This window comes from Protopterus annectens, chromosome 10.part0 (genome assembly GCF_019279795.1).
Source record: "Protopterus annectens isolate FY-2018-M chromosome 10.part0, PAN1.0, whole genome shotgun sequence".
Classification (NCBI taxonomy): domain Eukaryota; kingdom Metazoa; phylum Chordata; order Ceratodontiformes; family Protopteridae; genus Protopterus; species Protopterus annectens.
The window spans coordinates 1,181,109,376-1,181,122,912 of NC_056744.1; the positions used below are offsets into that span (position 1 = coordinate 1,181,109,376).

Sequence of the window (13,537 nt, forward strand, 5' to 3'; positions counted from 1 at the left end):
GGGAGAAATTCTGCAGATGCATGTCTTTGTAACATGGGAGGAAAAAGGATCACCCAGAGAAAATGCACACGAATGCAGAGAGGACTTGCAGGCTCTGCACAGAAGGCACCCCAGCCGAGAATTGAACTGGAGAACCTCTTGCTGTAAGGTGACAATGTTAACCACTGCATCACTGTGCTGTCCAACCACCATATATGACTCTGGGTTTGTACTACTCCCCTTTCCCTTAAAGACAGGTTTAATAAGCACGTCTCCAGTCTTGAGGAATCTCCCCATACTTATATGACCTAGTGAATATTAGATATAATGGTACCGTAAGTTCATGCTGAAGTGTTCTCAGGTCATTGTTACTAATTCCGTCTCCTCCCTGTGCTTTGTTTGGATCCAGTTTGCGCAGTTCTTTTTCAGTATAATCTAATTTGATTCCAGTATCTGGGGTTACTTGGATGTCACTAGGAAAACATCTCACCCTTTTGTGAAGCCAAACTGTTTTGCATAATATATATATATATATATATATATATATATATATATATATATATATATAAAATCTGTTGTGTCTGAGAATACATTTTGGAATCTGCACACAGTTTATCAATTTGTACATTTTTATTCCTTCCACATCGGGTCTATATTAGATCATTGAAAGCTTAAAAAAGCGAACGGTGATTAATCGACCCTTTGTACGTGAAAGCTTACAATTTCAAACTGTCAGAACAGTGATTTTTTTCCTAGGGAAAAAAAATCGCTGTTCCAACAAAAAAAAAAAAATACTTTAAAGATTACATTAAGTGGGGGCCTTCGCCCCCCCCCTACTTAAATGTACCAACTCTGAGACCGCACTACAGTGGCAAAAACGGCAAAGTAATGAAGCGGCCAAGCAAATTCTTTCCCAGGGAAAGAATTTGCTTAAAAGCCGCTTCGGTATTTTGCCGTTTCAGACTTTTGAGTTCAACCAGGACGGATTTGAAAGAATGTGTCTTCGGTCTTCTAATAGGGAACCTTCCACATCTTATGTATCTATTAAAAGGCTTCCTATTATGCTCAATATCTTTATATAAATTTTCTTCAAATTTTTCTTGATCTTGTCTCATTCTATGCTTAATCTCTTTGTCTAGCTTGTTTATTTCAGTTTTCAAAGTTGTAGTTCGACCTCTCTTCCATTTCTTATATTTTTTGTCTCTCACCTTAATCAGATATCTTGTTCTTATGGAAGTATATCCCCTGGCGTTGTATGTCTAGATCATGATGTTAAACATTTTTTTTTATTTTTGCACACAATTTCTCTTTCAAAACTTTCCACATTCCATCTGCAGTTTTTTCATTGAACACCTCACTCCAATTAGTTTTACATAGTGACTGTTTTGCTTCCATATAATCTGTAATTAACCTTCTGTGCATTGGTTTAGATTTCATTTTGGCAGAATTATCTAACAACAAATTAACCTTTATAACCCCATGATCACTGGACATCAACGGTGGTAAAACTTGAGTTAAAGTAACAGTAATTTCTTTAGGAACACAATGTCTAATATGTTCCATCCCCTGGTTGCTTTTTTACAATCTGAAGCAATTGTTCTTCATGAATATACGTTGTGAATAATTTCCATCCTAACATTGCTGAATCAATATTATTCCAGTCTGTTTCTGGTAAATTGAAGTCCCCAGCTAATATTATTCTTCCCTCCTGTGTTTCATGTAAGAAATGCATGAATTCCTGTAGGTCATCTGCACTTGACTTTGGTAGTCTAGACACTCCAACACTTGTTATATGTTCCAGGGTTGTCTTTATTGTCACAGTTACACAGTCTATAGTATTGGTGTTATCAATGAACATGTAATAATCACAAGTCTTATAACTATCTTTAATCTTTATCATAACAACTTCATCTGATTTTTTGTTAGAATGTCTGTTACAGTAAAACCATTTATACTCTGACAGAACTAGTTTCCAGTCATTGTTGTTTAAGCATGTGTCACAAACAATTAAAAAACTTTATTATTAATGCTCCTAGCATTATCAACCATCAGTGATGCATCAAATGTTGCTATCTGTGAACCGTTAAATTTTCAACCTGGCAAAAATCCCGCCTAGTGTTTGCCAAATATTGTAAAATATCTGCTGCAGAAATTCTCTTCTCTGATCTTTACAAATCCACACCATCCTGTCTGAACACGTGTGCCCAAAACTAGGCTTGATGCTCTACACACTTCCATTTTTTAAAACAGGACATTTTTTCCATGTAGGTATTTACCCCAAAAATCTTTTCACTCACAGTGACCTGACAATCCTTTCTATAGGTGATTTGTGAAAAAATACGTCCTAACACCAGTACAAGCTATACTATCAAAGAGGGCTGTCATTTCCCTACTAACAGTCAGAGAATCCTTGTGGATGGCATAATTTGTACCGACATTAATAAAAATGGATCTGTACCTCCTTACATTAAGGTGTTCCAAGGCTTGTCTCACATCTTTTATTTTTGCTCCTGGCAAGCATAACACTATTGGATGTTCATTATCTTCTCTGCTAGTATAAGTATCAATTCCTCTAATAACTGAGTCTCCAATTGCAAGAATATATTTGCTGCCCAGCTCTGAAGAATCGTCAGCTTCTAATTAGTAACAATGACCTGAGAACACTTCAGCATGAACTGCCTCAATTGTTAAGAAGGATAGATCTTCATCACCATTAGTCTCATTAATCCCATTGTTTTCATTGTACAATCAATTCTCATCCAGCTGTCATTCTTCAATCCTTCCATGTTCAATTTTGATTTCTCCCTTTTCACATATCTTGCCACTTTTTTCTACATTCTCTTTTGGAAAAATGATGCATTTTTCTGTAGATTGAAGGTTTTCTGATAGAAAAAGTATAATCATTCCCTGTAACGTGTATTACATACTGCTGAAGAAACAAAAAACAACTGAAGAAAAGCAAGTAAACAGTGACAATACCTCACCAAACCAAAAGGCAAGAAGGCACAAAAAAGTTGTAAGATAAAACAACTTGAGCATTTATTTGTAAAAATAATAAAATAAACATGTGAGCGCTTTCGTTTAACAAATGTAAACTTCATCAGACAAATGAATAAAATCAATCTGAAATTTAAATAGACAAATGAATAAAATCACTCTGAAAATTTTTTACAAATATATTATCAAGTTCTTTTATCTTGCAACTTTTTTGTGCCTTCAACGTGTGTTACATAACAAAGCAGAATCCTTTTTACTACGTATTCGCTTTACTTTACAGTCATTAATCAGTTTCTTTTTCTTCCTTGTTATTTGTTGTGAACGTCTTCCTTTTCTTTCTTTTATTGTTTCCTTCTAAACAAACCAGAGCCTCAGATCGCTGAATATGTGCATCCAGAGTTCCAAAGTTGTGAGGGGCATTATCTTGTTTCATAGGGATTGAATGATCTTTGCAGACAATAGATGCATCATTTCCTAAATGTGTTCTATTTGTTCTATGCCTAACATTATTTAGTTCATCAGTCCAGTCATTAATATATGATACAACAGTTCTCCAAGCCATGCCAATTGCACAAGTGCCATCATCATCATTAAGTCGAGATTTACTTCTAACAATGGTAAGTAAATCATCCAACTTTCGACATGAGGAGCAAAGATCACCAGCGTTATCAGCTGTTACCTTTAAATATGCATAGTATTTATTACACTGTACAAGATATTTGTGCTTTAGCAAATCATTAACTGCATACTCATTTAAGGAATCCATATTCACTTAAAACTGATAAAATATTGTAAAAGAAAAAAGTAATTAAAATCAGTAACCGCAGAATTCAAAGCGAACCTAGATCACCTTCTATGACAAAAATTACACGAGCAATATACAATTAAATACTGAAGTAAATACAAATTTCCAGATACTGGCTAAGGCTCTTGCCACCCCTATAGTGCCTTTTTTAGGCAAGGTTCAAATGAAAAACTCACCACCGTAACAGGTACAAGCAAGCAAAATCTGAGGGTAATGCTACTCAATGCTAGAAGTCTAAACCTCAAAATGCACTCACTCGAGGCACTCCTTAAAATGAAAAACATCGACATCTGTGCAGTGACAGAGACCTGGTGCGAGGCTCCAGAGAGCACCCCTGCATTACCAGGCTATAATTCATACCACACCTTTTGGCCACCTAACCTGGACCGAAACACTAAAGACAGAGACGTGTTCATATTCATTAAAGACATCCACATCTCCAGGCTAGTTGCTCAGCATAATGCATCTGGGATTATCCAAGTGCAACTAACTCTGGGCAAGACCGTAATCCAAATTGTAGCTTGCTACAGATCCCCCACCATGCCCCAGGATTCCCACTTCTCATTTCTTGATACACTGGAAAATATTAGGGTACAATCCAACACCCTAATAATGGGTGATTTCAACTACCCCACCATTAATTGGGAAAATTACTCATGTACCAACTCTTTTGCTCAACGTTTTCTGGAATTCATAAATTCCAATGCCTTGGATCACCTTAGCCACACCCCCACCAGGTGCAGCAATATCCTAGACATGGTCATTACCAACATGGGTGACCGGTGTTCCACACCAGAGGTCAGTTCTTCGTTGGTCAGATCTGACCACAAGCAAATCACCCTAGACATCCACATCCTGCCCCCAACCCCCATTAGGGAAACCACTGTAAAAAAATTTTCCAAAGCCAACTTCACACTTCTTAAGACAGAAGTGGCAAACCTCATGACATCCATGCAGACAGACAATAGAGGTACGACTGCTGAATCCTACACAAATGCACTTTATAAGCACTTACACGAGTGCATGGATCATGCTACAGAACCAATATGCTATCCTTCAAAAAAATGGAAGCCAGTCAGGTGGTCCCCTGCCATAAACAAACTCTACAACAGAAGAAAGAAACTGTTGCAAAAAAAGAGTAAAATCCCATGATTGGAGGAACTCCCTGATCAGCCTCAGTAAGAAGCTGAGATCCCTCATAAAATCCTCCAAAGCTAGTTACGAAAACAAAATTGGCACTGATTCTAAAGACAACCACAAAGCATTCTATAGCTATGTCAAGAATCTGAATGGCAACACTCAGTTACAGCACAATGGCACTAAATATACAGAAACAACTGATATTTCCAACATCCTGGCAGATAGGTTCAGTGCTAACTTTTCCCCCATCTCACCCTCTAAAGGGCCCATCTCTATACCAGAAGAATGCAAAGTTCCTGTAATCACGACTGCACAGGTAAAAAACACACTCTCCAAAGCCAAGAACACAGCATGCATGGGACCTGACAACATCCCAGGCTGCATTCTACATGAACTACAGAATGAACTGGCACCCCACCTAAGTACCATGTTCAATCAAAGTCTCACCTCAGGTTTTGTGCCCACTGAATGGCGCACAGGGATGGTTATCCCACTCCACAAAGTGGGAGCCACCATGGACCCCGAGAACTACTGCCCCATTATCCTGATGAGCTTATAAACAAAGACATTGGTAATATCCAAACTCTGGACCCCACCCAGTTCAGGTTTATAAAAGGCAGATCATGTCTCCTAAACCTGATAGACTTCTTTGAAGCAGTCACCAAAGCCATAGACGAGGGTAAGGTGGTTCACACATCCTATCTAGATCTCACCAAAGCTTTCAACACCATTCCCCACTCTGGAATTATACATAAACTCACTAAACTAGGTATAAATCCCTATGTCACAAGATGGGTTGCCAACTGGCTCACTGACAGAACCCACACTGTGAAAGTAGCAGACTCCAAATCCGACTTCAGACCAGTGACAAGTGGAGTACGACAGGGTTCAGTACTGAGTCCTCTCCTGTTTGGTATCTACTTTTCTGAAGTTCAGGTTAACACAGAAGGTCTTTGGCTAATGAAGTTTACAGATGACTGCAAACTAGAAGCCATAATTGAAACTCCTAATGATGTGGGCATCCTACAAAAGGTCCTCACTGAGACAGATGCTTGGTGTCAAAGCCACGGCCTCAAGCTCAATGCCAAAAATTGCATTGTCGTCCCCTTTGGTAAAAACTCTGTACCCATGAACTACCACATAGATGGTGGTCTACTTAACACTGAAAATGTGATACAAGACCTTGGGACACAAGTGGAGAGTAGTCTCTCCTTTGATAATCACATCGCCACAGTAGTCAGGTAATCCTTCTCCGTGGCACACCTCATCACAAAAAGTTTCTCATCCAGGAAAAAAGAGATCATTGTTCCCCTCTAGGCGTCACTCATTAGACCCATTATAGAGTACAACACCCATTTTGGTATGTACCTCACAAGACATCTGCAACAACTGGAAAGACCACAGAAATACCTCACAAAGAGGCCTCAAACAGATGCCCTACACAGACCGTCTCAAAAAACTCCAGCTTTACTCCATCGTATATCATTTAGCCAGAGGCAATCTCTGCCTAAAATACAAAGCTATGTCAAACCCAGAGCTGTTGGACATGCTCCACTTAAAGAAATCACTATCCCTCTGAGTTACATGCTCTAGGGACCTAAACCTTGTCACCATAATAAACAGAACATGCTGGAGGGATAGATTCCTGTCCCAGAGACTTCCCATACTCTGGAACAAGCTACCTATCTATATCAAACAAAGCTCCTCATTAGCACTCTTCAAGAAAAATCGAGATGATTGGATGGGACATAGGAAATTCATCCTGGAGATCACTTCTGTGCCTCTGCTCGACAGGAGCACAGGAAAATAATTTTCTTGGGTGGTGAAAACCAGGATACCTTTTTGGCTAGGCTTATATAGGCCCTAGGGCCAATAGCCTAGTACCTACCTATGAACAATAAAGTTGTTCTGACCATACAAGTTCTGCAAGCCAGAAAAAAGCTCACAGTGTCACTTTTTTTTAACAGTAAAGATCAATAAATCACAAACCAAGGTAGGATTGTTTAGATATGTTCAGGATTTTCCTCTCTGTATTCGGTGTGAATTTATAGCTGTTTAGACCCCTTCAGGTGGCTAGAGCTTGCTGTCTAACAACCAACAGTGAAATTAAAGGTAAAATAACAAAATATGCATCAAAATAAGTCTTGTTAACAAGCTATCCCTTCTGACCTACAAACAGTGAAAAACAATCATAACAAATAAGATATAAAATCAAATAAAACCTGTCTTACCAGTTAACTCCACAGTAAATCACAGACTAAGGTAGGATTGTTTAGATATGCTCAGTCAGATATGCATGGTCCTAAAAATGTGTGTGTGTGTGTGTGTGTGTGTGTGTGTGTGTGTGTGTGTGTGTGTGTGTGTGTGTGTGTGTGTGTGTGTGCGTGTGTGCGTGCATGTGTGTGTGTGTTTGGTGGGGGGGTAATGGTTTGAAAACAGGCTGGAGTTTCCATGCATGTTAAAATTATCTAAATTCAAAGGGAAGTTGAATGTTGCTTATACTGTCTGTTTTCAATGCGAGACTATTTTGTAATACAGTTTTGTTTAGTAAAGGGCAGTAAGTGTTTGTGGCAAACATCTGTAATTATTGTAAAAGTAAAGAAGAAAATAATATGCTCAATGACAGGTTTAAATGGTGTTTATTGTAATTGGAGAGAGACAGCAAAATGATCAGGCACTGGAGCTGTGGGTGTGTGAGTGGGAGTGGGGTTGGGGCTGGTCCATTACCCTACCTAAGGCCCCAGATGACTATGATCCAGCTCTGATCTGCATCGCTCATTCCTTACAGTGGCTCATAGCATATTAAGACATTTTTATTAGAAGCCGGAATGTCACACAGCTGAAGAAAGAGAAGAAACTGCAATACAAAAGAAGATACCCCAAAGCTTGTTGCACTTATATATGTTTATACATACTTCAGCTTGTTTGAGGGTCAGACTGAGGCAAACCATTCCAGTCCTGCTCTTTATAGGGTTCCTCATATGGTTAAGTCTCACACCTGGTGCTTTTTGAATACAGCCCTGATAATACTTACTAATATTCTATTTACAGTCATGTAATTAAATCCATGGGTCACTCAAACTTTAATTATTACTTTTAATTGTGAAGTCTATTTCTTCATCCAGTAACATTTTAGTCTTAGTATGGCATTTTATTTTCACCAGGGATCATTCCTGTCTAACATTTGTAATACAATTTCATAGTCATGACTAGTCATAAGTGTTGATATTTTAATATAAATTGTATCCTTAGCAGGCCACATGCCATTAACAAATATCAAATAATTAGCAGCAATATTAGACATTAAATAGTAATGGAGTGAGGACAATATCTTGTAGAACACACTCTCTAGTTGTCCTTGCTGTCACTGGATCCTTTACATGCTATTTGCTATTTTCAGCATTGTTGTTGCTGCCCCTCTGAGGTCCACAGTAATAAATATTTGCTGACCTGTACTTTTATGACAGTAGCATTTTGAATTATATTGTTATAATTATTTGAAATATAGCTGCACATTACCTGTCTGCAGGTGTAAGATTGTTTCTCCAGAGATTTGTGTAAAAAAGTAATAGCTGTTTTTAGCATAAAATATTCTACTAGTCCTGGGCCAGCACAGTAGTATAGAGGGATAAAACCCTAACAATGGCCCACTCAACCAAGGTTGGATTAATGGCTTGGGCATTTGAGGATCTGGCAGGGAGAGATGGGTATGCCCATCTCAGGGGAGAGGGCATTTGTCTAGACATTCCTTGTCAGGTGGTGTGGCCATAGAGAGGACTAGCTGTTGAATGTAACAGCCAAATGCAAAGGAGGGGGATATCAAGGGGTAGGTTATAAATGAAAAAATTCCCTGGTGGAAGCAGTTAGCAGCATGACCTTTCCCCCAGTCACCCTTAGCTTCTGCTCTGGCCCTAGTCTTAAAGCAGAGATAGTCCAGGGGTAGATCCAGCAATGGACATGGGCACAGGGATGGCTAGAAAGAATGAAGCAGAAAGGCAAAAAACAGTGTTCCACTAGTCTTGCTGTGTGGCACATAGAGATGGCAGACTCTGTTCCAGGTGACCTATGTTAAGCTAGGTCCCAGGTGACCTATGTTAAGCTAGCAACACCAGCACTTGAGGAACTGAATGGAGGAAGATGGGAGTGAGTCGCCAACACCTGCTCACCCATTCTGGGAGAAGAGTGTAGCTCGGCTCACCACACTGGAGGCACCTGCAGGAGTGCAGTTGCATCACCCTGCAAGGAGCCTGGTATGCACATGACGTATAGTGTTGTGACATTTATCTTGAAGGTTGTACTTGCATATTAGAATGAACATGTGCACATCACCTGAGAGCAGCAGTAGCAAAGCACACAGGCTACTGGGAGGTGAGGACAGGACAATCCACAGGATCACCAGACTGATCTGCTCCTTAACATTCATAACAACAGAGGCTGTGCTCCTACATCAGGGAAGGAATGGGCCAGAGGGCTCTTGCTTTGACAGAAGAATGAAAATGTCATTTGTGTGGGGGAAGGGGAGTGCATTTGTGCAGATCTTGTGGAGCCCCCTAAAAATGTCTCACTAAATAAATTTGGCAGAAATAGTTCCTGCTCATCCTTTGATTCAAGATCAGTTATTAGCAACAACTATATAGTTCAGAATTTTTTGGAATAAAGTAGATCAGCATGTTATGTGCTGTCTCTAATTTACATCCGAGAACTAAACTTCACCCATATCTCCAAAATTTCTCTATGAGATCACCCTGAATCAAGAAACAAGTGTGTAAATTGCAACCATTACGGTATATACTCATGAAACACAACATCTTATTCTAAATATTACATGCCTCTGAGAGCATCTAAATGTGTGTGTGTGTGTGTGTGTGTGTGTGTGTGTGTGTGTGTGTGTGTGTGTGTGTGTGTGTGCATGTGCGTGTGTGTGTGTGTGTGTGTGTGTGTGTGTGTGTGTGTGTGTGTGTGTGTGTGTGTGTGTGTGCGTGTGTGTGTGTGTGCGTGTGTGCGTGTGTGTGTGTGTGTGTGTGTGTGTGTGTGTGTGTGTGTGTGTGTGTGTGTGTGTGTGTGTGTGTGTGTGTGTGTGTGTGTGTGTGTATATATATATATATATATATATAGACAGGGGTCCAGGGAAGTAAATAGTGTGGGAAGAAATAGCCAGGGAATTGTTATGGCTAGGCTTGTATAGGCCCTAGGGCTGATAGCCTAGTACCAACCTATGAACCTATGAACCTGTGTAGAGTACTGTAAGGCAAGTAAACGGTATATGCCCCTTTCCTCACTGTAGTGCGATCCTGGAGTTAGTATATATACTTTGGGGGAGTGTGGGGGGTTTTATATTATATTTCACCAAAGCTTCAAAACAATACATTTTAATCCATAGACATGCATGCTTATAACATCAATGACTATCTCTTTCCAGAAAACAATATATCCCCAAACTAAGTAGGGGGACTATGCCCCCCACAGCCTCCAATGTGGCGGGCTGTGCTCCCCTCACACCCCCTAACTATATATACCAACTCCAGGATCACACTACAGTGGGGTAATTTGAGCTTTCAGCAATTTGGTCAGGGGGAATTGAAATTCAGTGAAATGAGCTTTCAATAAAACAAAGTAGACCCATATATATATATATATATATATATATATATATATATATATATATATATATATATATATATATGTGCATGTATATATACATGCATGCAGAAAAATGGCATAGTGGTGCTCATCACTGTAAAAGTGAAGTGTTTTGTGAACATTACTTTGTAATTATTGATCAATTGTAGCAAAGCCACTGCATTTATTTTAGCTAAGGCAGTTAAAGTAAGCCATTTGGTTGACTTTGAGAGCTAGTAAATTTATCTCCCTTCTCCTTTATTTTTATATTTTTCTTTATGTTACTAGTACATACAAGCTTCTTCAGTCAGTCTTGCAGCTCCTCACACTTTCTCACACTTGTGTAATATTTATTCTTTCTATTATTAACTTTTTTTTTTCGTTGGAAGTTTCTCATTATGGGCCATGCACCTAACAGCAGTACGTCGTAATGTGTCTTACTGGAACATACTTAAAATATGTGCCTATCATTTTGTGGGCATGAATAAAGCTTTCCTTTCCTCTGATTTTTTTATTCAAAACTAAACGTATTTTAGTATCCCACAAAAAATAGATGCCATATGTCACTGTAAATATTGTAGAAGACTAAATGTAAAATGTTCAAATCGTAACTTTTCTCCTATTTACAAAGGAGTAGATATCTAGAGGTTTGATCCAAATGCTGAGGTAATATTTTTACTGTGTATTATTTGTTACTAAATGGTTGTGTACAGGTGCATCTGCTTTCCTTATTATTATTATTTTTTGGTTTATTCCACACAGTGGGGCTAGTGTTACTAAACTAGGCATGTATGAGTCCTGTCCAGTTCAGGCTGATGTTGTAAATGAGTCATGCTTCCATACATACTTCTCTCCAAACGACAAACATCACTTTGGCACAAGGAATGCAAAGACCAGGTGTGCTGTTACTGTACAGCCCAGCCTATTTGCTTATTTAAGGGTTCATTCAACTCTATGCATCATCCCACAAAACTTCTTAATCTATCCACCAAATTACTTTGTCTTTTTTCTGTTAAGTGCTGTAAACAGATCTGGACAACACCACATCATCTGATTTTTCTTGGTACCTCTGGAAAGGAAAGGGGTTCAAAATAGATTAGCAAAGTTCCCACCATAAGTGTAAGCAGAAGCACTGTAATAGTTTCAGTCAACCATCCACTAAACATTTTGGCACCCACACCTGCCAGTTGCAGATAAAAGTCACTACGTGAACTCTAGCTAACTCAGAAGTAAGTAGGCTAAGCGTTATATTGAGGAGCAATGACCTTAGAAATAAGGTAGAAAGGAAAGAAATAAAGTGAGGATTCTAGAACAATGAAGCCAATGTTTCACCGACCCTTAACAGAAGTTAAGTTTAACATGCATTCAGCTTTGTTATGTGAAGAAAGAAATATGAGCAGATACAAGAGTCATATGAAGATATGTGTGCAAGAACTGGCATCAGTGCATTTGCATTGCTCCAGAGCAGGAAACAGAATCCTAGTAAATCACTGAATTGGAAAGTATTCATACCTGCCTTAGCTAATTTCTGCCACCTCTGTCAGAAAGTGTTAGGCATACCTCTCAAGTCTCCAAATTTTCACAAAATGTTCAGATTTTTTTGCTCATATTTTTAGTTTGTTCCTCAGAAAACTTGTGGTTTTCTGGAATTTTGTGGCAAATCAGTGAGGATTGAATTCACTATATGATGATAGGCATTTCAGTTTCTGACTTCATATCCTTCAGAAAATGTTATAACACAAGAACTTTTATTCTAGCCTCTTTCTAAGTTTGTAAGAGCAATATTTAAAATGTGTTCATATTTTTGTCCTCCCATTATTTTTGGCTTTGTCCAGATTTTTTGTGCTAAGACTTTGAGAGCTACGTTGTTGGGTATCAAGATGCTAACCTACCTTGGAGGAAGGTCCAGGCTGTTGGTGGTCCCTGAAATATTAGGGTGCAGGGAAGGGCAGGAGAATGACTTTGAGATTAGTGTGTGACAAGTGCTTGTTGGAGGCGATAATGCGGTAGCAGATTAGAATTTTGTTGGCCAAGGTAGCTGTTAGCAAGTTAGTAATATGGTGATACACTACAAATTAAAAAATGGAAACCATAATTTCTGTGTGGCACTGAAATCACAATGCTAAGTTGTTAGGATAGATGACTGAAAGGCATGTCCTTACTTTCCTTTACTCATTTCAGTATTTACAGCTGTTCCTGATGAACCTGTTGCTGCACTCTGCTGCCAGTGTTTAATATTCTGCAAGGTCATAGAATGGCCTCCCCACTGAAGAACTGGACAGTGCAACTATTCATTGGCAGAATAATTTGTTTTTATGAAGTAAAAAATCAGGCTGTTTACTGGCCTAAAATAAAGGAATATATATGTTTTAGTATTTAAACTGTTTCACAATTCTTAACTGTGTGTCTCCTCCCTCCTCGCCACCCCAGGTCTATCGTACTGGTAAGAGAGATCGTTGCACAGATGGCTGGGGATATCACACAGGATTTAGAGACAGATGATCAGATATCCGACTGGATCAAGAAGACCATGTCCAGGCAACTAGACTCCAAGCCTCGACCTTTCAACATGACCTTTGTTACTAGGTATCGTACACAGTATGGAGTGAAGGTAAGTGAGTGTAAATACAGATTTGTAGCCATTAACTGAGTATAAATATGTACTGACAGCAAGTTTAACTTATACAAAATGGTTCCTATATCTCACAGGGTCTTTATAAGGCAGTTCTGAGCTGACTGCTTCAGATAATGATAATAAAATAGGGCGTATTTATTTTATCTATGCTTGGGGCTTGAACACAGAATGATGTTGTTGTCTTTCGGCTTTCCCGGTTAGGGGTCGCCACAGCGGAACTACGGTCCACTAATGATTGGCAGTAGATTTTCACGAACGTCGAGGTGCCAGCTCGACATTCAACCTTCAACGAAGGCACACCCATTTACGCATGCCTTTTGAACGCCCACCCAACCGCGGGGGGGACATGCAGACTCCACACA

General features: G+C 39.1%; 1 protein-coding gene across 1 annotated transcript in view; it reads left to right on the plus strand.

Annotated features, from left to right (window-relative positions):
• LOC122814253 overlaps positions 1-13,276 on the plus strand; it is a 149,513-nt gene extending 136,237 nt beyond the window's left edge. The window contains exons 10-11 of the mRNA XM_044086850.1: positions 12,971-13,151; positions 13,250-13,276. Coding sequence (XP_043942785.1) covers positions 12,971-13,151; positions 13,250-13,276 — 208 coding nt within the window. The remainder of the gene's footprint in view (positions 1-12,970; positions 13,152-13,249) is intronic.
• The last annotated feature ends 261 nt before the right edge of the window (positions 13,277-13,537 follow it).